The sequence below is a fragment of the Rhinoraja longicauda genome, chromosome 4 (assembly GCF_053455715.1).
Source record: "Rhinoraja longicauda isolate Sanriku21f chromosome 4, sRhiLon1.1, whole genome shotgun sequence".
NCBI classification, from domain to species: domain Eukaryota; kingdom Metazoa; phylum Chordata; class Chondrichthyes; order Rajiformes; family Arhynchobatidae; genus Rhinoraja; species Rhinoraja longicauda.
In genome coordinates, this window is record NC_135956.1 from 92,225,789 (window position 1) to 92,251,126 (window position 25,338).

Genomic DNA, 25,338 nt, shown 5'->3' on the forward strand with positions numbered 1-25,338 from the left:
GACTTTCATATGAAGAAAGACTGGATAGACTAGGCTTGTACTCGCTGGAATTTAGAAGACTGAGGGGGGATCTTATAGAAACATATAAAATTCTTAAGGGGTTGGAGAGGCTAGATGCGGGAAGATTGTTCCCGATGTTGGGGGAGTCCAGAACCAGGGGTCACAGCTTAAGGATAAGGGGAAGTCTTTTAGGACCGAGATGAGAAAACATTTCTTCACACAGAGAGTGGTGAGTCTGTGGAATTCTCTGCCACAGAAGGTAGTTGAGGCCAGTTCATTGGCTATATTTAAGAGGTAGTTAGATGTGGCCCTTGTGGCTAAAGGGATCAGGGGGGTATGGAGAGAAGGCAGGTACAGGTTACTGAGCTGGATGATCATATTGAATGGCGGTGCAGGCTCGAAGGGCCGAATGGCCTATTCCTGCACCTATTTTCTATGTTTCTATGTTTCTATGGTACCTCTCCACCTCGTGCGGTCAGCTGCAAGGCTCTCCCAGGACTCCACATCGATGTCGAGCGCCTTCAAATCTCTCTTGCAGACATCCTTGTAATGTAGCTGGGGGCGGCCGATGGTTCTCCTCCCAGATGTCAGCTCTCCATAGAGGATGTCTTTTGGAATACGGCCATCCTCCATGCAGTGGACATGGCCCAGCCACTGCAGCCTGCGCTGCCTGAGTAGAGTGTACATACTCGGAAGGCCAGCGCCAGACAGAATCTCAGCATTGGACACTCTGTCTTGCCAGGATATACCCAGGATACGGCGGATGCTTCTAAGGTGGAAGGTGTTGAGTCTTCTCTCCAGTCTGGCATATGTAGTCCATGTCTCACTGCCGTACAGCAGCGTGCTGTTGACACAGGCGTTGTAGACTGCTATCTTTGTCTTCACTGTCAGCTTTGGGTTGGTCCACACTCGAGTTGTGAGGCGAGCGAGAGTTGTAGTTGCCTTCCTGATCCTCTTGTCAATCTCTGTGTCCAAGGAGAGGTTGTTGGTGATGGTGGAGCCGAGGTATGTGAACTAATGGACGGCATCGAGTTCGTAGTCGTCGATGGTGATGACAGTATCCCGTCCCAGGACGTTCGTCTTCTTCAGGCTGATGGTCAGCCCAAAGTCCTTGCAAGCCTGATAGAAGCGGTCCATCAATGACTGTAGTTCCTGCTGGGTGTGGGACACAACTGCTGCATCATCGGCAAACAACATGTCTCTGATGAGAGCTTCACGTACTTTTGTCTTGGCTCGGAGGCGGGTGAGGTTGAAGAGCTTGCCGTCTGATCTAGTACGCAGGTAGATCCCCTCTGTTGCGGTGCTGAAGGCATGTTTCAGGAGCAGAGCGATGAAAATCCCAAAGAGTGTGGGAGCGAGGACACAGCCTTGTTTGACGCCACTGCGGATGTCGAAGGGCTCCGAGAAACTGCCATTGAACTGCACTGTCCCCTTCGTGTTGATGTGGAAGGATTCTATCATGCTCTGCAGTTTTGGTGGGCAGCCGATCTTTGGGAGAGCCTTGAATAGACCATGTCTGCTGACGAAGCCGAACGCCTTGGTGAGGTCAATGAAAGCAACATACAGGGGCATCCGCTGTTCTCTGCACTTCTCCTGGAGCTGGCAAAGGGAGAAGAGCATGTCTACTGTTGACCTTCCAGCTCGGAAACTGCACTGTGACTCTGGGTAGACACGTTCTGCCAGCTTCTGCAGGTGGATCAAGATGACCCGAGCAAAGACCTTGCCGACAATGTTGAGGACGGAGATGCTTCTGTAGTTGTTGCAGTCGCTTCTCTCACCCTTGTTCTAATAAAGTGAGATTAAACAGGCTTTTGGATGGATATGCAGGGAATGGAGGGAAATGGATTATGTGCAGGCACTTGAGATTTGTTCTCAGCATCATGTATGGCATTGGCATTCAAGTCCAAAGGAACCGTTCCTATTCCAGAAGGAAGGTCCCGAGCCAAAGCATCATCTATCCACGTTCGCAGAGACGCTGCCTGACCCGCTGAGTTACTCCGGCACTTTGTGTTCCTGAGTAACCATACATGTTCTGTACACCCAAAAGTTGCCTCTCAGGTTCTTATTAAATCTTTCCCCTCTCAATTGTAACCTCTGTCCTCTGGTTCTCTATTCTCCTACCTGGGCAAAAAAACTCTCTGCAACTCTCTGTAAAAAAGAAACAAGAAGTAAAACAAGAAAGTACTGACATGTTAGCCTAACATCAGTGGTTAAAATCAAGAAGGAAGGTTGTAATAACAGTATATTAAATAGGATTGAGCAGAATAAACATTGGATTTATGAAGGGAAATTTATATTTGTCTAATTTGTTTGAGTTCTTTAAGGATTTGACAAGTAAAATGGATTAAGGGGAATGGAAGGATGTGGTATATTTAAATTTCTGGAAGTCTTCAAAATAAACAATAGACAATAGGTGCAGGAGGAGGCCATTCGGCCCCTTGAGCCAGCACCGCCATTCAATGTGATCATGGCTGATCATTCTCAATCAGTACCCCGTTCCTGCTTTCTCCCCATACCCCCTGACTCCGCTATCCTTAAGAGCTCTATCCAGCTCTCTCTTGAATGCATTCAGAGAATTGGCCTCCACTGCCTTCTGAGGCAAAGAATTCCACAGATTCACAACTCTCTGACTGAAAAAGTTTTTCCTCATCTCCATTCTAAATGGCCTACCCCTTATTCTTAAACGATGGCCCCTGGTACTGGACTCCCCCAACATTGAGAACATGTTTCCTGCCTCTAACGTGTCCAACCCCTTAATAATCTTATACGTTTCGATAAGATCTCCTCTCATCCTTCTAAATTCCAGTTTATACAAGCCTAGTCGCTCCAGTCTTTGTTTGTTCCTGTGCTGTACCGTTCTGTGCACTGCGTAGATCAATTGGAAATACCAATGAGAATTTTTTATGGCAAGTTTAAATCGTCAGGACAAGTAGCCCAAGCTTACAATATTCAATACATTGCAGAGATGAGACTGAATGTGACATATTTTATGAAAAATGCATAATCTCGCAACTGTTGTCTACACCATGATTTCACACAAATGACACTGAACTCTGTTCACCTATGGTTATTTTCAGACTTCAGAGCCAATATGATGCCACAGAACCATGAATAAAATAATCTGATGTCTAGAAAGGCACTCCACTGGGTAGGGATACTGTATCCTGTCGAGTCAGTACCCTGTCCTCTGCTATTTTGCAGTGAGTTTAGTGACATGGACCAAAGATACATTTCTTGGCACCAAGGTCTAAACATGAGTGGTGTACGCCATCTCGTGGACAAATGTAGAAACTGGAAAGAAACTTGGTTCTGGCCACATCAGGCCTGTCAATGTTTTACAAGCTTCAGCCTTCACCACCCTCTCAGGCAGCAAGTTCCAAACTTCAGAAACTCTTTGGAGGAAGTCAAATATTCTAGACTCTCCTCTCCAATAAACTTAAAATTTGCCCTGTGGAAACAAGGAATTGCAGATGCTGGTTTACACCATGCTGTGGTCCCAACCCGAAACATCACTAATCCATGTTCTCCAAAGATGCTGCCTGACCCATTGAGTTACTCCAGCACTGTGTGTCTTTTTTTAAATTTGCCCTCCAGTTATTGACCTTTCTACTAAGGGATCAAGGTCTTGATCTATTGAAGGTAGACACAAAATGCTGGAGTAACTCAGTGGGTCAGGCAACATCTCGGGAGAGAAGGAATGGGCGACGTTTCGGGTCGAGAGCTAGATAGAGCTCTTAAGGATAGCGGAGTCAGGGGGTATGGGGAGAAGGCAGGAACGGGGTACTGATTGAGAATAATCAGCCATGATCAGCAATTGGCCTCCTCCTGCACCTATTGTCTAATGTCTATTGAGACCCTTTTTCAGAGGTTCTTATAATTTTATTATCACAACATTTTTATACCTTACCCTCCCTTAAATGTTTTTCAATATCCATGGGAATATCAATTTAAGATTTCCCTTTTATCGGTAATATATTTAGCCTGAACCTTACTCTTGCCTATTGGATGCCTCCCACCATTCTAACACTGATAACATCTGAACAAGATAGCACCAATCCAGATGACTTGCTGCCTGCGTGTCACAGATGCGGATCTGCAGTCACTCATTACCATCACTTCACTCTTTTAAAACTCTACTTCAACAACAGCATTTCTTACTTTATCTACGCTCTTAATCTCTTCTCACATGTCTGTCGCTTCTTCAACTCCCGGGAGCAAAAGATCTTTAATCGGACTTTACTGGACTTTATCTTGCACGACACGTTACTGCCTTTCTCCTGTGGACAGTTCTTTTGTATTCGTGTATCGTCTTTCCCTGACTGGTTAGCACGCAACAAAAGCTTTCAACTGTACCTCAGTGCACGTGACAATAAACTAAACTGAACTAAAGTCATTTATTTTTAAGTAGCTGCTTCCAGTCTATTTCTACTCAATCTTTTCATACTTGACCCTATACCACTTTAGAACTATTCCTCGTTTATCTTCGTCCTTATCCATAACAATTACATAACATAGCTCATTCTAACTCTCTTAGCTTTCTTTTGCCTTGCCTTTCAGTGTTTTATCAATGTGTATTTCGGCCTTTCTTGTACCCTAGGCATCACCTTTATATTTTGACTTTCACTGTTCGTTTGTCACACCTCCTATTTGTTTCCAAGGTAGACACAAAATGCTGGGGTAAGTGGAGCAGCTCTGGAGATGCTGCCTGTACCGCTGAGGTATTACAGCATTTTGTGTCTGCCTTCGATTTAAACTAGCATCTGCAGCTCTTTCCTGCACCTTCCTATTTGTTTCCCATTTGCTGGAAAGAATGAGATTCGATTAAGTCATTCAACCATGCACCCTGCTCCACCAAGTCGTTTGATCATAATTAATTTACACAAATCCCCTCTAATGCTTCATAACATCTCATATCACAACCTGCCAACTTACAGAGGAAAATAACTGCAGATGCTGGTACAAATCGAAGGTATCACAAAATGCTGGAGTAACTCAGCAGGTCAGGCAGCATCTAGGAGAGAGGGAATGGGTGACGTTTCTTCAGACCAGTCAGAGAGTGGTGAAGGTGTGGAATTCTCTGCATCAGAAGGCAGTGGAGGCCAGTTCGTTGGATGCTTTCAAGAGAGAGCTGGATAGAGCTCTTAAGGATAGCGGAGTGAGGGGGTACGGGGAGAAGGCAGGAACGGGGTACTGATTGAGAGTGATCAGCCATGATCGCATTGAATGGCGGTGCTGGCTCGAAGGGCTGAATGGCCTACTCCTGCACCTATTGTCTATTGTCTATTCAGAAGACCTATTAATTTTAATAACATAAGATCTGGATTTCTACCTCTGGTGGAAACGTATGGAATTCCTGACTTTACCACTAAATGCCTCACTAATTTCATGATGCCCTTATTCCTTGCTGGAGGATGAGGGCTGATCTTATGGAGGTGTATAAAATTATTATAGGAATAGATAAGGTGAATGTACAGAGTCTTTTTTTTCCAATGCAGGGGAATCGAGAACCAGAGGGTATAGGTTTCAGGTGAAAGGGGAACGATTCAATAGGAACTTGAGGGGAAACCTTTTCAGACAGAGTGGGGTGGGATTTTGGAACGTGTTGCCAGAGGAATTAGTTGAGGCCGGTACTATAACAACATTTAAAAGATATTTGGACAAGTACATGGATAATAAAGATTTAGAGGGAGATGTGGGAAAATGGATCTGGCTTGGCTGGGGCATTTTGTTGGGCATGGATGAGTTGGTTTGAAAGGTCTATTTCAGAGCTGTATCAGAGCTGCATCAGAGTATTTGATTGTCATATGTACCAACAACAGAACAACAAAATTCTTACTTGGTGCAGCTTAACAGGCCTGTAAATGCAACAATGCACAGGTATATAAATTTATCACAGTCCTGAAAATGTCAATGATTCAGAGCATCTATTTATTTTTAATAATCTTGATTTCTACTTCTGCTGGAAATGTCAATCAGAAATATCAATAATAATCAAAAATACAATAAATTAATAACCATAATACTAGGTAACCATAATAATGCAAAAAGAAAAACTCCATAATTGCTTTGCATCCACCATACCAAATCCTTTATCGTTTTACGTTACTATTGACACATGTACTTAGGGTCATTGAAAAGCTTTGTTTTGCAAGCTATCCAAATAGATTAGATAAACCATATATAAATATGATCAAGTCAACCTCACGTACGATAGGTAGAGCAAAGGGGAAGATACAGAATGCAGAATATAGTTTTCATTTCCAGAGACAAAGTCCAATGTCCTCAATGGGGTAGAGGTTAATCGTTCAGTACCCTAGCGTATGGAAGGCCCGTTCAGAAGCCTGATAACAGAGGGGAAGAAGCTGTTCCTGAGTCTGGTGGTGCGCGCTTTCAAGCTTCTGGAGCGTTTGCCAGACAGGAGCGGGGAGAAGAAGAAATGACTGGGGTGGGTCAAGTCTTTATTATTGTGGATCCTTCTTTGACACAAAGTGAAGTGTCGATGAGGTCAATGGTGGGGAGTGTGGTCCATCTGATAAATGATTTGAAGATCAGCTTCTTAATCTAAGCAAATGCAAAGCAAGTATATAAAACGTTTTCATATTTTAACTCGTTAAACCTGGTGAACAAATGGGGCTTCACCCTCTCCAAGGGCAAAATCCTACCTGAGGTACATTGGCCAAAACGTTTTGTAGTACTCCAGAAAGAGTTTCAACTACCTTTTACCAAAGGAAGCATAATTTTCTTCTCTTTGTCACTCTTCTCTCATGAAATAATGGAACAATTAATTCTTCCACAAGGGATTAAAGGTAATCTGTCAACATAAGGGATTAAAAATCTGTCAACAAGGGATTAAAAATCTGTCAACATAAACCACCATTTGTGCAGTAATGTGTTCTGCCAGTAGGTGCCAGTAACATACAAATAACCTGAAATGGACATAAGGTGCTGTGGTAACACATCGGCTCAGTGATGAACATGGATAGGTGACATTGCGGATAGGGACCCTTCCACAAATTCCACGCTTTTTGGTAAATGAAGAGGGTTTGTAATGGTGAAATTGTTGTGGACAAAGCATAACATATCAATCTGACGAAGGACTCTGAGCCAAAACATCTCCGTCCAATCCATCCACAGATAAAGACACAAAGTGCTGGAGGAACTCAGCGGGTCAGGTAGCATGTGTTAAGGGAACGGATTAAGTAATTAAATGCATTATCATAGGAAAATCAGCCTTTGTCAAAATGGAGAACTATTTGTAACTTTAGAGTTTACCATTTGTGGAGTCATATGCCAGAAGTGAGAAACAAAGAAACAAAGAATGCCAGAAGCATACACTTTTTTAATGCCTTAAACAATGAAGTACTTTCAATACCAGCCAGTGTTGAAGGAAATGAGAAAGATACTGCACAAGTTAAGATCTTACAAGCACTGGGAAAATAACCAGATAACCTGTTCTTAAATGATTGATAGCCAGAGAGCTCAGTTATCATTGCAACAAGCCAATTTAAGCAAGCTGATGATAGACAATAGACACTAGGTGCAGGAGTAGGCCATTCGGCCCTTCGAGTCAGCACCACCATTCAATGTGATCATGGCTGATCATTCTCAATCAGTACCCCGTTCCTGCCTTCTCCCCATACCCCCTGACTCCGCTATCCTTAAGAGCTCTATCTAGCTCACTCTTGAATAAAGTCAGCCCACATGTTAATGGAAAGGTGCACTGTGATTGCATCCTTTTGCAGCTTTTGGCTAGAGGAGAAAGAACACAGCCAGCAGTGGTCAGCTTTTCTGTCACACCACTTTGAGAACTTGTAGATGTGTTGAGGAGAGGAGAGATTCCCTGCCTGTGTGGAGTGAGAAATCCATGTCAATTGAGGAGAGAACTGTTAAAACTCATACAAGGAGTGCAAACCAAGGAAAGACACAAAGTCTGGATCCAGAGGCAACACATAAAATAACCAAATGTACGGTGAAGGTAATTACTGTAAATATAACTTCAAATTCCATACACAACTAGCGTCAAATGCAGTGTGACCTACTAGTCTGAAGAAGGGTCTCGACCCGAAACATAGAAACATAGAAACATAGAAAATAGGTGCAGGAGTAGGTCATTCGGCCCTTCGAGCCTGCACCGCCATTCAATATGATCATCGCTGATCATCCAACTCAGTATCCTGTACCTGCCTTCTCTCCATACCCCCTGATCCCTTTAACCACAAGGGCCACATCTAACTCCCTCTTAAATATAGCCAATGAACTGGCCTCAACTACCTTCTGTGGCAGAGAATTCCATAGATTCACCACTCTCTGTGTGTCACTCTCTGTGTGACTCTCTCGGTCCTAAAATACTTCCCCCTTATCCTTAAACTGTGACCCCTTGTTCTGGACTTCCCCAACATCGGGAACAATCTTCCTGCATCTAGCCTGTCCAACCCTTAAGAATTTTGTAAGTTTCTATAAGATCCCCCCTCAATCTTTTAAATTCCAGCGAGTAACAAAAACGTCACCCATTCCTTCTCTCCCGAGATGCTGCCTGACCTGCTGAGTTACTCCAGCATTTTGTGAATAAATACTACATCACAACACTCACCGAGGAGAAATCAGCACGGGGAACTAACCACATTCTCACAAACCTCCCACTGCACCACACCACTAATCTAAATATCACAGCCTGCATACAACCACAATGACCACATTACCCAGAATGATTTTCCTTTCGTCGACAGGATGAAGTATCACATAGTCAACGAACCCAGGCACAAACCAGTGAAGATATACAACAGTACATTACAGCTGACGAACAAGCCCTTCAGCCTACAATGAGCATGCCAAGCATGATGCCAAATCAAACTAATCTCACCTGCCTGTACATGATCCATATCCCATTGTTCACTCTTGGATTATCATTTTCCAAATATATAATTATTTTAGTTTAGTTTAGTTTAGAGGAACGGCCCTTAGAGATACAAAGGACGGAAACAGGCCCTTTGGCCCACCGAGTCCATGCCAACTACCAATCAACCCGTACACAAGATCTACAGTATCCTACACACTAGGGACACTACACAAAAAAAGTGGAGAGGATGTTTCTACAAGTAGGAGAGTCTAAGGCCAGAGGCCATAGTCTCAAAATAAAATGACATACCTTTAGACAGGGGATGAGGAGGAAATGTGTTAGTCAAAGGGTGGTGAATCTATGGAATTCATTGCCACAGAAGACAGTGGAGGCCGTCGATGGAGATTTCTAAGGTGGAGATTGGTAGGTTTTTGATTAGTACGGGTGTCAAGGGCTATGGGAAGAATGCAGGAGAATAGGGTTGAGAGGGAAAGATAGATCAGCCATGATTGAAACATAGAAACATAGAAAACATAGAAAATAGGTGCAGGAGAAGCCCATGAGGCCCTTCGAGCCAGCACCGCCATTCAGGGGTCTCGACCCGAAACATCGACCTGACCCACTACAATATAATACAATACAATACAATGCAATATATTTTTATTGTCATTGTACAGGGGTACAACGAGATTGGGAATGCGCCTCCCATACGATGCAATAATTTAATTAGCTAGTCAGTATTAATTTAAACAACAACAACCCAACGAAACAAATTGTAACAGTTTTAAGACAGAATAAAGTGCAAGTAGATCTGTGCCGGATCACTGCGATGTGACCATCCGGCTCAGCAGGACCGGCTCACTGAGTTACTCCAACATTTTGTGATACCGCCATTCATTGTGATCATGGCTGATTATCCACAATCAGTAACCTGTGCCTGCCTTCTCCCCATATCCCTTGATTCCACTAGCCCCTAGAGCTCTATCTAACTCTCTTGAATGGCGGAGTAGACTTGATGGGCCAAAAGGCCTAATTCTGCTCCTACAACTTATGAACATGAATTTACAGAAGCCTATCAACCTATAAACCTACTCGTCTTTGGAATGTGGGACGAAACCGGAGCACCCGGAGAAAACTCACACAGTCATAGGGCGAAAATACAAACTCCGTACAGACAGCACCCGAGGTCAGGATTGAACCCGGGTCTTCTGGCATTGTAAGGCAGCAACTCTACCACTGCACCCTTGTGCCCTTATATTTTTACCCAAAGTTAATACTTATCTACATTTAAGTTTGTTTGCCAATTGTGTGGTTATTCTGCAAATTACTGAATGTCTTCTTATGATTTACAATCCTTGTCAATGTCATAGTGTAAATCAGGGGAGCAATTAATTTTGTATTGGTATTAGTATTAATTTAGTATATCACCCGTTAACTAATCTGAGACCTTGAAGTGGTTTAACATTTTTCTTCCTGACTATGCTTCAACTTCTACTGAGAAAATGTTTAAAAGACATTTGGACAGATATATGGATCACAAGGGTTTTAGTGGGATATTGCCCAAATGTAGGCGAATGGGATGAGGCCAGTATACAACCTGGTCGGCAGGGACAAGGAGTGCCTGTTTCCATGTTGTATGGTTCTATAATTCAATAACAAGTGCACAATGGTAATTAATTTCTTGGAGCACCTTAAAAAATAGGACTATTGCACCTTCTTGCATCTCTCAAAAACAGCTCGAAGCATTTCACACAGTGAGTATCTTTAAAACCCATGGATTGTACTGTTACCAACAATCTCCTTTGTCAATGCAAGATCCAGCCATCTATTTCTTAATATTGTTTGTTTCCTTTCCTTGAAAGGATGTCAAAAACAAATACCTTTCACATTAAATCTTTAGTGGCTCTGTGATTTCTCAAGGCTTTCCGAAGCCAGACAAATTATTCCTGAAATGTAATCACTTTTATAGAGACAAGAGAGTTGTAAATCTGTGGAATTCGCTGCCACAGAAGGCAGTGGAGGCCAATTTACTGGATGTTTTCAAGAGAGAGTTAGATTTAGCTCTTAGGGCTAAAGGAATCAAGGGATATGGGGAAAAAACAAGAACAGGGTACTGATTTTAGATGATCAGCATTGATCATATTGAATGGCGATGCTGGCTCGAAGGGCCGAATGGCCTACTCCTGCACCTATTTTTCTGTGTTTTCTATATTTCTAAGAACTTGCACATAAATATGAGTTTCCCTATGAATCTCTGCGACAACACAACCATACTCTAACATCTCTCCTAAAGATAACAATTTTTGCATAGTTTCAAATTTTATGTGAGTGTTAGCACTCATGTTAAGGTTTTATAGGTCGACCACCAATTTTTAGGCATGCTTGGTTCCAGAGATTTTCTCCATTATCAGTTTTGCTGGACCAACAGAGGGGGAGAGGTCATCGCCTCTGAGAGGAGTCCAACGGTGCCAGAACAGTCCACCTAGACCACTGGGGGCCAAGATAGCAGCCTGCAAAGTCATCCTCAGAAGTTGGATATGGGAACGGATCTGCCGGCTACAACTGGACTGGATTTCCAGATTCCCGGCCACAGGAAGCAAATTTGACCCACTGACCAGGCACAGAAGTTGGCTAAGGGAAAGGATCGGCGCAGAAGTCTCAATGAGGTCAAGATTGGCCACCTCACCCGGCCCAGGCGCTACATTTCGTGAGGACTTCCGGGGGTGGATTTCAAGTACGCTCTCATAGAAACATAGAAAAATTGATGCAGGAGGAGGCCATTCGGCCCTTTGAGCCAGCACCGCCATTCAATATGATCATGGCTGATCATCTAATATCAGTACCCCATTCCTGCTTTTACCCCATATTCCTTGATTCCTTTAGCAGTAAGAGCTAAATCTAACTCTCTCTTGGAAGCATTGAAACATAGAAAAACATAGAAAAATAGGTGCAGGAGCAGGCCATTCGGCCCTTTGAGCCAGCAATATAAGAAAATAACTGCAGATGCTGGTACAAATCGAAGGTGTTTATTCACAAAATGCTGGAGTAACTCAGCAGGTCAGGCAGCATCTCGGGAGAGAAGGAATGGGTGACGTTTCGGGTCGAGACCCTTCTTCAGACTGATGTCAGGGGGGCGGGACAAAGGAAGGATATAGGTGGAGACAGGACGATAGAGGGAGATCTGGGAAGGAGGAGGGGAAGAGAGGGACAGAGGAACTATCTAAAGTTGGAGAAGTCGATGTTCATACCACTGGGCTGCAAAGAATATGATCATGGCTGATCATCTAAAATCAGTACCCCGTTCCTGCTTTTTCCCAATATCCCTTGATTCCTTTAGCCCTAGAGCTAAATATAACTCTTGAAAATATCCAGTGAATTAGCCTCCACTGCTTTCTGTGGCAGAGAATTCCACAGATTCACAACTCTCTGGGTAAAAATGTTTTTTCTCATCTCAGTCCTAAATGGCCTCCCCCTTATTCTTAAACTGTGACCCTGGTTCTGGAGTTCGGGAACATTTTTCCTGCATCTAGGAAATGCATACTGCATCTAGTCTGTCTAATCCTTTAAGAATGTTATATGTTTCCATAAGATCCCCCCTCAACCTTCGAAATTCCAATGAATACAAGCCCAGTCGACCCATTCTTTCATCATATTTTCTCATACTTTTGTCTGGATTAAAGGAGGTTCCGGACCACCAATTGCTGGAAAATCAGCGGTGGACCTGTATTTGAAAACCTACAGGTTACTAACCCCATAGGAAATCTCTATAAATTCACATGAAGGTTGATATTAATGCCCCACCCTGAGTATTCATGAAATGGCACCATTGACTTTGCAACCTATGCAGGTATTTGCAGTCCCTGTAACCTGCCAGAGCTGACTGCAATGTTCTGTGTATATATTCAATCACAGTATTCTTTCCTAAGTGGTTTGACATTACATCCTTTATTATGCATTCCTGAAATTTCTCAAATAGTGATGTCGAACTAATACATCAGCGAATCCTTGTTTATCTCTCCCTTTATTAAATGGTGGGGCCAGATTTTCCACCCTCCACTCTGCAGGAACTTTTCCAGAATTTTAGAATCTCTGTAGCCGCCTCTTTCAAAACTCTGGGATTTAGGTCCTTGGGTTTATCAGTTTTGAGGCTCGTTAACTTGTCTAGTTCTTTATTAACTAATATTAATTTAATTTACTTCCATATTTACACTTGTTTTTCTAATTTGTAGACATACAGCACAGAAACAGGCCCTTTGGCCCAACAAGTATCTACTGAATTATCACTCACCCATTTACACTAATCCGACACTAATCCCCTTTTTGTCATTCTCTTCATATTCTCATCAATTTTCCCACAATTCCATCGCCCGGCAGGGGCTTCGGAGTCGGGAGCCTCGATCGCCTTAACGCAGCAGTTTTGACTGCCCGACCACGGGTGAAGAAGCAGGAAGGAGATAAGACTTTCTTTACCTTCTATCACAGTGTGGAGGTGCCTGGAGGAGAATCACTGTGATGGATGTTTGTGTTGAATTGTGTGGTTGTGTGTTTTGTGCTTTTTTAGTGTTGTGACTGCATGGTAACTAAATTTCGTTCAAACTTGTATTGAATGACAAATAAAGTTATTCTATTCTATTCTATTATTCTATCACTCACCTAAACAGTCAGGGTCAATTAACATACTAACCTGCATATTTTTAGGTTGTGGTAGGAACCATGTGGTCACAGGGAGAACGTACAAACTTCACAAAGGCTGCTCTCCTTGTGCTATTAGGCAGCAGTTCTATCCGCTACATCACTGGGCCATGTGTTTGAATGAATCAATGAATGAATACTGTAAAGCCACATGTGATGAGTTTCAGTGAAATTCTTTGTTTTGCATACCTAAAGTATGCAAAGAGTCACCACATGAATGGCACCGACAGTGTTGTAGTAGTTTTGTAACCAGTAGTAGTAATTTTAATTTTATGTCTTCCCTGATTACAAATTGTAATCAATCTAATTATTGAATTTAGATATATAATAAATTGTAGATACTTGGATCAGTCCCAAGAAGCTTCCTCACCTGAAAATATCTCTGTCCATTCCCTCCACAGATGCATCCTGACCCACTGAGAACCTTCAGCACCTGGTGTTTTTTGTTTAATTATAGAATTTATCATAGATCTCTTGACCACTGGACTAATGGAGCAGATGTGTGGCTGGTCCGGAGATGATATGCTCCTTCTACTTTTAATACTAGGCTTCTGTGTGCTCCTAATTCCTTCCACTATGTACACCAGACCATTCCCAATGGATGGACTTGGGCTTCTCCATGCCACCCACAAAGGTCCATTTGCGTAGTCATAGGCAGGGAATCCCACGCCAGTGGAAATATTGCATTTATTTTTCTCCAAGTTGTCTTCAAGCACACCTGGTGTCTTTTTCCCTCTTTATTGCAATTTCTTTCTCTCCAGAGCTTTCAAGTACACCTTGAGTCTTTTACTTATTATTGATTTTTTCTTGAGGTGATTCAATCTGAAGGTGATTCAGTCTGGAAGTGATTCGGTCTGGAGGTGATTCGGTCTGAAGGTGATTCGGTCTGAAGGTGATTCGGTCTGGAGGTGATTCGGTCGGGAGGTGATTCGGTCTGGAGGTGATTCGGTCTGAAGGTGATTCGGTCTGAAGGTGATTCGGTCTGGAGGTGATTCGGTCTGGAGGTGATTCGGTCTGGAGGTGATTCGGTCTGGAGGTGATTCGGTCTGGAGGTGATTCGGTCTGGAGGTGATTCGGTCTGGAGGTGATTCGGTCTGGAGGTGATTCGGTCTGGGGGTGATTCGGTCTGGAGGTGATTCGGTCTGGGGGTGATTCGGTCTGGAGGTGATTCGGTCTGGAGGTGATTCGGTCTGGAGGTGATTCGGTCTGAAGGTGATTCGGTCTGGAGGTGATTCGGTCTGGAGGTGATTCGGTCTGGGGGTGATTCGGTCTGGGGGTGATTCGGTCTGGGGGTGATTCGGTCTGGGGGTGATTCGGTCTGGGGGTGATTCGGTCTGGGGGTGATTCGGTCTGGGGGTGATTCGGTCTGGGGGTGATTCGGTCTGGGGGTGATTCGGTCTGGGGGTGATTCGGTCTGGAGGCCCTTTAATTCCCTCAACCCAATGACGTCACCCCCAGCCCGCGGGCCCGCGCCCCCCGGCCCGACCTCTCCTCCCATTGGTCGCCGGCCCCCTAGTTGCCGCGTTGCTAGGGGGGATCCGCGGCTGTAATTGGCTGCGCGGGCTGTCCGTCAGCTGCAGAGGGGGATGGGGCGGGGCCGGGGACATCCGGGCGCCGGGAGAGTGCGTCGCGAGCGAGCGGGTGGCGGTTGGAAGCGGCAGTTGGTCCGCGAGCGGGTGGCGGGCGCTGAGTGGACGGACACCGGGGGGATCAGGGCACGGGCACCGGGGGCACGGACACCGGGGGCTGAGGGGGCGTACACCGGGACGGGCGATCGGACACCGAGATCTGAAGGGACGGACGGCGGGACGGACACTGGGGACTGAGGCAGGGGACGGACACCCGACACCGGGGTCTGAGGGGACGGACGGGCAAACGAACGGATAACGGGGACAGAGGGGGTGGACACCAGGCACCTGGGCACCGCCGGGACGGACGATCGGACACCGGGAGCTGAAGGGACGGACGGGTTGAGGGGACCGACACATACCCACGGCCGGCCGGCGGGCGGGCGAGATATCGGCCATTCACTCTCCGCCTCACGCTTGTGCCATGACGGAGAGCGGCGAGATTGAGAGCGAGCTGCACGGCGATGGCAGCGCCCGCAAGGTGAGAGTGCCGATGGTTACACCTGTCAACCGGCGGCCCCGTTGCCAGGGGCGACGGTTCCACATGTCGGCCGACCACCCCGTTGCTAGGGGCGACGGTTACACCTGTCGGCCCGTTGCCAGGGGCGACGGTTACACCTGTCGGCCCGTTGCCAGGGGCGACGGTTACACCTGTCGGCCGACCACCCCGCGTTGTCAGGGACAATCAGTGCAAAGAAGGCTAGTGTGCAAGAGCAGTTTAATATCAAGGAGGAGGGGTATCAGCGCTTTCCTAATACATTAAAAGCTGGATAAATCCCCAGGGCCTGATGTGATGTGTTCCAGGTTATTGAGAGGGATAAGAGAGGAGGTTGCGGGAGAATATAGCGTAGCAACGTGCGGAGACATGCATTTTGGTAGTGGGAATAAGTGACCTGGAGAGGGTCCAGAGGAGGTTTACAAGAATGATCCCAGGAATGAGTGGGTTAACAAATGGCACAAATGGGTTTGACGGCACTGGACCCGTACTCGCTGGAGTTGAGGGGGGACCTCATTGAAACGTGCTGAATTAAATAAATTGTTTGTTTATTATGTTAGTTATTGAATACTATGTTTAAAGGCCTATTCTATTGCTTTACAAAGTGCAGGCAGATAAGAGTTGGTCTTGGCATCATGTTCGGCTCAGACATTGTGGGCTGAAGGGCATATTCTTGAGCTGTTCTGTTCTATGGTAGACACAAAATGCTGGAGTAACTGAGTGGGTCAGGCAGTATCTCTGGAGAGAAGGGATGGGTCGAGACCCTTTCTCAGTCTGAAGAAGGGTCTTGACCCAAAACGTCACCCATCCCTTCTCTCCAGAGATGCTGCCTGACCCACTGAGTTACTCCAGCATTTTGTGGGCTTAGAATTTCAGGTTTGAGGGCTTTAAAATTGTGGGCTTAGAATTTCAATCGAATAATTGTAGTGCTATATGAATTACTATAGATTTGTGGGTCACTCTATTTGGGGAATATAATTTTTAGATAATTTTCAGGAGCATTAATTTGCATTCATTATTAAATTTGCATGTGAAATAAATGTTTGATAAATAAAGAGTACATGAAGATTTGTCACATGGAATGTTACACCATGCAGCGGTTGCAAGAGCCTTTTTGATCATTTAAGAGTTAATTTGCGAGTAGTTGTAGTAGAAAATGAGGAGAGAAAATAATTAGTTTAGATTGCTTTAACAAAGAAGGCATTCCTTTCATAGTGACTGGAATGGGTTCCACTTCCTTGAAACTTTATATGTGTATAAAGTACAGTTTATAGTTGGGTACTGATTGTGGATGATCAGCCATGACCACAATGAATGGCGGTGCTGGCTCGAAGGGCCATAAGGCCTACTCCTGCACCTGTTGTCTATTAAAATAATGCTCTATATGTGGTTTGGTTCTTATCATCAAATGTTATGTTGGTGCTATGTGAGGAAAGGGAGCAACAGGAATTGGAAGGATGAAGAGTTTTCGTTTTACAAAGTGAGTTGTTTTGACCCAAAGTGCAGTAGTGGAAAGGTTGGGTGAATAGTTAATCATTTTCACAAGGTAAGTGATAAATACTGGAAAATAAACATTTTTACAGGAGAGTAGAAAAAGAACCAGGATGAGACAAATAGCATTGTTCCTCTCAGGAGCTGGCAAGCACTGTTGACTGAATGGATGTTCTTCTCCATTATAATTTGAATATAGGGATGTGATCCCTTTGCTCAGACTCAGAGGAGCAAACTGCAAAACCGCCGAGCCCGAATTAACCAGCAGATTAATAAGGAGATGAGAATGCGAGCTGGAGCTGAAAATCTATTTCGGTGAGTGTTGGTGTTTTGTCAAGATTAACAGATTACTTGGATGTAAGTGTGAGTGCATTTTTTTACTTTTGAGAAGCTCAGATTTGTGCAGTATTATCATGGTGCACACAAATATCTTCTCGTACATGATGGTCACATGAAAGTTCTCATTCAAACAAAGTTTAATGAATTGGTCAGAAGGCTATTTTTGTCCACTTTAGAAGAACAACGTAACAATACTTCTGTTCAGAGTTATACTAACCACTTTCAGAAACTCATCTATGTCCCCTTTGAATCCATTGGGTCATTAGCACTTTATTTTTACTTAGGAGAGGTTACAAAACATCATTCTAACATCATCTGTAGTTCTATGCTGGTATAGCAAATTTAGATACTTTTCTGTACAAAAAAACTGAAATAGATAAGGTATCCGTATGAACCAAATTCTTATTTTATAAAGTTAACCAAATTCTTGACTCTTAACATATGACATTTTTTCCAAACAAAAACCAGCTCCAGCTTCCCTTGTCTATTGTGGTTTTTTAAGATGTTATTGATATTTGCTATGATCTGAAATCAGGAGCCCTATTGCTCACCAGTGGGAGTTCAACTAGACACAGTATATTAAATGAAGCTTAAAAGGAACTTTTACAAAGATGTGATTGTATTTCTTGTTTCGCATTTGATCATCTTGACAAAGTATTGAAAAGCTATGTATTTTTAAACCAACAATCCTCTGTTTATGACCTTCAATCATTCATTGATTCATTTAGGGGGCGGCACAGTGTCGCAGCAGTAGAGTTTCTGCCTTACAGCGCCAGAGACCCGGGTTCAACCCTGACCACGGGTGCTGTTTGTACATTCTCCCTGTGGTTTGTACATTCTCCATGGGTTTTCTCCGGTTGCTCCAGTTTCCTCCCACATTCCAAAGATGTGCTTGTAGGTTAATTGGCTTCTGTAAATTATCCCATGTGTGTAGGATAGAACTGGTGTTGGGGTGATTGTTGATCGGTGTGGACTGAAGGACCGAAGGGCCTGTTTCTACACTATCTCCAAACTAAACATTCATTTTAACACCTTTACCTTGCACTCAACAGATTCTGGCTTTTCTCTGGTATGCAAAATGCTTTGAATGTTCATATCTTTCATGTCATCTGTGACCTTGTGGACATTTCCCCCACTCTATTCCCGTACTTTATTCAAACCATTGGTGACAATGATGAGGAGCAGTGACTCAAATGCCACCCCTCTATAGGCATCCACTCAACAGTGATTTCCACATGGAACTGCAATGGGAAATAATTTCCTTCTGTCCAAGAATTTAGCCTGTTGTGTGTTCAGTAAGCATGCAGAATTGAATATTCCTGTTAATCCCATGGAATTAAATAATATAAGGTGACTTTTCACGTTACCTTATGAATATTTTTTGACAATGTAAAATTAACTGGGATATTCAAGGAAAAAGCCTATGACTTTATTAAAACATAACATATAACATATAACAACTACAGCATGGAAACAGGCCTGTCCGGCCCTACCAGTCCACGCCGACCATTCTCCCTGACCTAGTCTCATCTACCTGCACTCAGACCATAACCCTCCAATCCCCTCCTATCCATATACCTATCCAATTTACTCTTAAATAATAAAATCGAGCCAGCCTCCACCACTTCCACCGGAAGCCCATTCCATACAGCCACAACCCTCTGAGTAAAGAAGTTCCCCCTCATGTTACCCCTAAACCTTTGTCCCTCAATTCTGAAGCTATGTCCCCTTGTTGGAATCTTCCCCACTCTCAAAGGGAAAAGCCTACCCACGTCAACTCTGTCCGTCCCTCTCAAAATTTTAAAAACCTCTATCAAGTCCCCCCTCAACCTTCTACGCTCCAAAGAATAAAGACCCAACCTGTTCAACCTCTCTCTGTAGCCTAAGTGCTGAAACCCAGGCAACATTCTAGTAAATCTCCTCTGTACCCTCTCCATTTTGTCGACATCCTTCCTATAATTTGGCGACCAGAACTGCACACCATACTCCAGATTTGGCCTCACCAATCCCCTGTACAATTTCAACATTACATCCCAACTTCTATACTCGATGCTCTGATTTATAAAGGCAAGCATACCAAATGCCTTCTTCACCACCCTATCCACATGAGATTCCACCTTCAGGGAACAATGCACAGTTATTCCCAGATCCCTCTGTTCCACTGCATTCCTCAATTCCCTACCATTTACCCTGTACGTCCTATTTTGATTTGTCCTACCAAAATGCAGCACCTCACACTTATCAGCATTAAACTCCATCTGCCATCTTTCAGCCCACCCTTCCAAAAGGCCCAAGTCTCTCTGTAGACTTTGAAAATCTACCTCACTATCAACTACTCCACCTATCTTAGTATCATCTGCATATTTACTAATCCAATTTGCCACACCATCATCCAGATCATTAATGTAAATGACAAACAACAGTGGACCCAACACAGATCCTTGGGGCACTCCACTAGACACTGGCCTCCAACCTGACATACAATTGTCAACCGTTACCCTCTGGTATCTCCCATTCAGCCATTGTTGAATCCATCTTGCAACCTCACTATTAATACCCAACGATTTAACCTTCTTAATCAACCTTCCATGTGGAACCTTGTCAAATGCCTTACTGAAGTCCATATAGACAACATCCACAGCCTTGCCCTTATCAATTTCCCTGGTAACCTCTTCAAAAAATTCAAGAAGATTAGTCAAACATGACCTTCCAGGCACAAATCCATGTTGACTGTTTCTAATCAGGCCTTGATTATCCAAATAATTATATATATTGTCCCTAAGTATCTTTTCCATTAATTTTCCCACCACAGACGTCAAACTAATAGGTCTATAATTGCTAGGTTTACTTTTAGAACCTTTTTTAAACAAAGGCACAACATGCGCAATGCGCCAATCTTCCGGCACCATCCCTGTTTCTAATGACGTTTGAAATATTTCCGTCATAGCCCCTGCTATTTCTGCACTAACTTCCCTCAATGTCCTAGGGAATATCCTATCAGGACCTGGAGACTTATCCACTTTTATATTCTTCAAAAGTGTCCGTACCTCCTCTTCTTTAATCCTCCTAATTTCCATCACTACTCTACTTGTTTCGCTTACCTCACATAATTCAATATCCTTCTCCTCGGTAAATACCGAAGAAAATAAATTGTTTAATATCTCCCCCATTTCTTCCGGCTCAGCACATAGCTGTCCACTCTGACTCTCTAATGGACCAATTTTATCCCTCACTATCCTTTTGCTATTGACATATCTGTAGAACCCCTTGGGGTTTACTTTTACATTACTTGCCAAAGCAGCCTCATATCTTTTTTTCGCTTTTCTAATTTCCTTTTTAAGATTCCTTTTACATTCTTTATATTCCTCAAGAACCTCATTTACTCCCTGCCGCTTATATTTATTGTATATCTCCCTCTTTTTCCGAACCAAGTGTCCAATTTCCCTGGAAAACCATGGCTCTTTCAAATTATTATTCTTTCCTTTCCACCGAACAGGGACATAAAGACTCTGTACTCTCAAAATGTCACCTTTAAATATCCTCCATTTCTCTATTATATCCTTTTCATAAAACAACAATTTCCATTTCACTCCTTTTAAATCCTTTCTCATCTCCTCAAAATTAGCCTTTCTCCAATCCAAAATCTCAACCCTTGGTCCAGATTTGACCTTCTCCATAATGATATTGAAACTAATGGCATTATGATCACTAGACCCAAAGTGCTCCTCAACACATACCTCCGTCACCTGACCCATCTCATTTCCTAACAGGAGGTCCAACACTGCCCCTTCTCTGGTAGGCACCTCTACGTATTGCTGCAAAAAACTATCCTGCACACATTTTACAAACTCCAAACCATCCAGCCCTTTAACAGAATGTGATTCCCAGTCTATATACGGAAAATTGAAATCACCCACAATCACCACTCTGTGCTTACTACTAATATCTGCTATCTCCTTACATATTTGCTCTTCCAATTCTCGTTCCCTATTTGGCGGTCTATAATACACCCCTATAAGTGTTGCTAAACCTTTCTCATTTCTGAGTTCCACCCAAACAGCCTCCTTAATCGAGCCTTCTAGTCTGTCCTGCCAAAGCACTGCTGTGATATCCTCCCTGACAAGCAATGCAACACCCCCACCTCTTGCCCCTCCGATTCTATCACATCTGAAACAATGAAATCCTGGAATATTTAATTGCCAATCGCAACCCTCCTGCAACCATGTTTCACTGATCACCACAACATCATACTTCCAGATGTCAATCCAGGCTCTAAGCTCATCCACCTTTCTTACAATGCTCCTAGCATTAAAATATACACATTTAAGGGACCCATCATTTCTTATTCTCAGTTTATTTCTTTTCCCTTCTTTCTCTCCTACATATTGGGTCTGAGTGTTTCCCTTTTCTGCCTCCTGCCTCACACACTGCCTATTAGCTATCTGTGTTTGAGTCCCTCCCCCCAACCGTACTAGTTTAAAGTCTCCGCAGTTATTTTAGCAAATCTCCCCGCCAGGATATTGGTTCCCCTCGGGTTCAGATGCAACCCGTCCTTTTTGTACAGGTCATACTTCCCCCAGAAGAGGTCCCAATGATCCAGAAACCTGAAACCCTGCTCCCTGCACCAGTTCCTCAGCCACGTATTTATCCTCCACCTCACTCCATTCCTATTCTCACTATCGCGTGGCACAGGCAGTAAGCCTGAGATTATTACTTTGGAAGTCCTTTTTTTTAACTCTCTTCCTAGCCCCCTGAATTCTCCTTTCAGGACCTCTTCCCTTATCCTACCTATATTGTTGGTACCTATATGTACCACGACCTCTGGCTCCTCTCCCTCCCCTTTCAGGATATCCTGGACACGCTCAGACACATCCCGGACACCGGCACCAGGGAGGCAAACCACCATCCGGGTCTCCCGACTGCGTCCACAGAAACGCCTATCTGACCCCCTCACTATAGAGTCCCCTATTACTACTGCTCTCCTCTTCCTTTCCCTACCCTTCTGAGCAACAGGGCCGGACTCCTTGCCAGAGGCCCGGGCACCGTCGTTGCCCCCAGGTAGGCTGTCCCCCCCAACAGTACTTAAACAGGAGTACTTATTTCCAAGGGGTACAGCCACCGGGGTACTCCCTAGTCCCTGCCTCTGTTCCTTGCCCCCCCTAACAGTGACCCACTTGTCTACCTCCCGTGGTCTAGGAGTGACCACCTCCCTGTAACTCCTATCTATAACCTCCTCACTCTCCCTGATCAGACGGAGGTCATCAATCTGCCGCTCCAGGTTCCTAATACGGTCCCTTAGGAGCCCCATCTCGTCACACCTGGCGCAGATGTGGATGTCTGGAAGACTATCAGACTCCCAGATTCCCCACATCTGATACCCAGAACAAAAAACTGCCCTGGCAGTCATACTCTCCAAACAAAGCCCCGCGCTCGGTTACTAAACCTACCGCCCGGCCGCTACTCCAACCGCTCCAATCGCCCACCCAAAAGAACTGAGTGATCTCCTGGGAGAGGCGAAAAACCGGATAAAAAACCCAGGCCAATTTGGGAAAAAATCCGGGAAATTCCTCTCCGACCCCAAGCTAGGCGATCGAAACTAGTCCGGGAGATCACACAGGTCTTACTCCTTACTATCCCCACACAATCCCCACACAATCCCCACACAATCCCCACACAATCCCCACACACTACTTCCCAAGCAACACAGCTAGGTGCTGCTTGCTACTGCTGCTTGCTGCTGCTGCTACTGCTGATTGCTGCTGCTGCTACTGCTGATTGCTGCTGCTGCTACTGCTGATTGCTGCTGCTGCTACTGCTGATTGCTGCTGCTGCTACTGCTGAGATGCTGCCTGACCCGCTGTAAATGTAAACTAAGTTCCAATAATCCTGTCTGCACACAAAACAATGACTTAGAAATTCAAGTGTGACACCATATGTATTTCAGTACTGCATGACTAGAAAATAGCCTTTCCAATTCTGATAGGTTGCTTCCTTTCAGAGGTACTTGATTGAGAGAATTGATTTTTGTCCACTCTATCTATGTCCCTTTGTCGTCTCATTAGACGGCAGGGAAGAGAGAAAGACATTCTGGCCTTCCATCACAGTGAGGAGGGACTGGAGGAGACTCACTGTGATGGATCTTTCTTTTGTTTGGTGTTAGTTTATGATTGTATGTGTTATTGCATTTTTATTGATTTTTCTTATTGGTCTTATTGTTGAACTGCGGGTAATTTTTCATTTCACTGCACATGGATAGAAAATTGGTTGACAGACAGAAAGCAAAGAGTGGGGATAAATGGGTCCCTTTCGGAATGGCAGGCAGTGACCAGTGGGGTACCGCAAGGGTCGGTGCTGGGACCCCAGCTATTTACGATATACATTAATGACTTAGATGAAGGGATTAAAAGTACCATTAGCAAATTTGCAGATGATACTAAGCTGGGGGGTAGTGTGAATTGTGAGGAAGATGCAATAAGCGGAAGTGGCGGCGCCTAACGGCTGCGGCTCGCTAGCAGTCTGTTCGTCTTTTTTCCTTTTTTTTTTGTTGTGTGTCGGTGTTGGGATGGTTTTTGTATTTTTTTTTGGTTGTGTATGTGTGGGGGGTGGTGGTGTGGGTGGGGGGTGGCTGGGGGGGTGGGGGGTGGGGGAAACTTCTCTTCCTCACGGCGCGGGGTGCAGCTCGGCTGCGGGGCCTAACATCGCCCGGTGCGTCTCGGCCGCTGGACTTTACATCGCCCGGTGCGGCTTGGCCGCTGGACTTAACAGTGCCCGGTGCGGCTCGGCTGCGGGACTTTACATCGCCCGGTGCGGATCGGCCGCGAGACTTTACATCGCTGGTGCAGCTTGGCCGCTGGACTTAACAGTGCTCGGTGCGGCTCGGCTGCGGGACTTTACATCGCTGGTGCGGCTCGACCACGGGACTTTACATCGCCCGGTGCGGCTCGGCTGCGGGACTTAACATCGCCCGGTGCGGCTCGGCTGCGGGACTTTACATCGCTGGTGCGGCTCGACCACGGGACTTAGCTGCGCAAGGCTTGGTCGCGGGGCCTTTCATCGCCCGGCTCGGCCGCGAGACGTTTCAGCGCCCGGTGCGATTCGGCCGCGGGGACTTCCATTCCCTTGCGGGGACAGTGCGGGTCGGTCGGGGACGACCTGTCTGTCCGTGGGCGTGGGGAGGAGAGTGGAAGTTTTGTTGCCTCCATCACAGTGAGGGGGTGTTTGGAGTCACTGTGATGGACGTTTGTGTTGGGGCTATGTGTCTTGTGTTCTTTTTTTCTATGACTGCTATGTAGTTTCGTTCGGTACTTCGGTACCGAATGACAAATAAAGCTCTGTTATACTGTTATACTGTTATAAGGCTGCAGGGTGACTTGGACAGGTTGTGTGAGTGGGCGGATACATGGCAGATGCAGTTTAATGTAGATAAGTGTGAGGTTATTCACTTTGGAAGTAAGAATAGAAAGGCAGATTATTATCTGAATGGTGTCAAGTTAGGAAGAGGGGATGTTCAACGAGATCTGGGTGTCCTAGTGCATCAGTCACTGAAAGGAAGCATGCAGGTACAGCAGGCAGTGAAGAAAGCCAATGGAATGTTGGCCTTCATAACAAGAGGAGTTGAGTATAGGAGCAAAGAGGTCCTTCTACAGTTGTACCGGGCCCTGGTGAGGCCGCACCTGGAGTACTGTGTGCAGTTTTGGTCTCCAAATTTGAGGAAGGATATTCTTGCTATTGAGGGCGTGCAGCGCAGGTTCACTAGGTTAATTCCCGGAATGGCGGGACTGTCGTATGATGAAAGGCTAGAGCAATTAGGCTTGTATACACTGGAATTTAGAAGGATGAGGGGGGATCTTATTGAA

At 44.8% G+C, this 25,338-nt stretch overlaps 1 protein-coding gene across 1 annotated transcript in view; it reads left to right on the plus strand.

Moving 5' to 3' along the window:
- The first annotated feature begins 15,302 nt into the window (after nt 1–15,302).
- rhpn1 (rhophilin, Rho GTPase binding protein 1) overlaps nt 15,303–25,338 on the plus strand; it is a 70,463-nt gene continuing 60,427 nt past the window's right edge. Inside the window, exons 1-2 of the mRNA XM_078398391.1 lie at nt 15,303–15,637; nt 17,343–17,458. Coding sequence (XP_078254517.1) covers nt 15,581–15,637; nt 17,343–17,458 — 173 coding nt within the window. The 5' untranslated portion in view covers nt 15,303–15,580. The remainder of the gene's footprint in view (nt 15,638–17,342; nt 17,459–25,338) is intronic.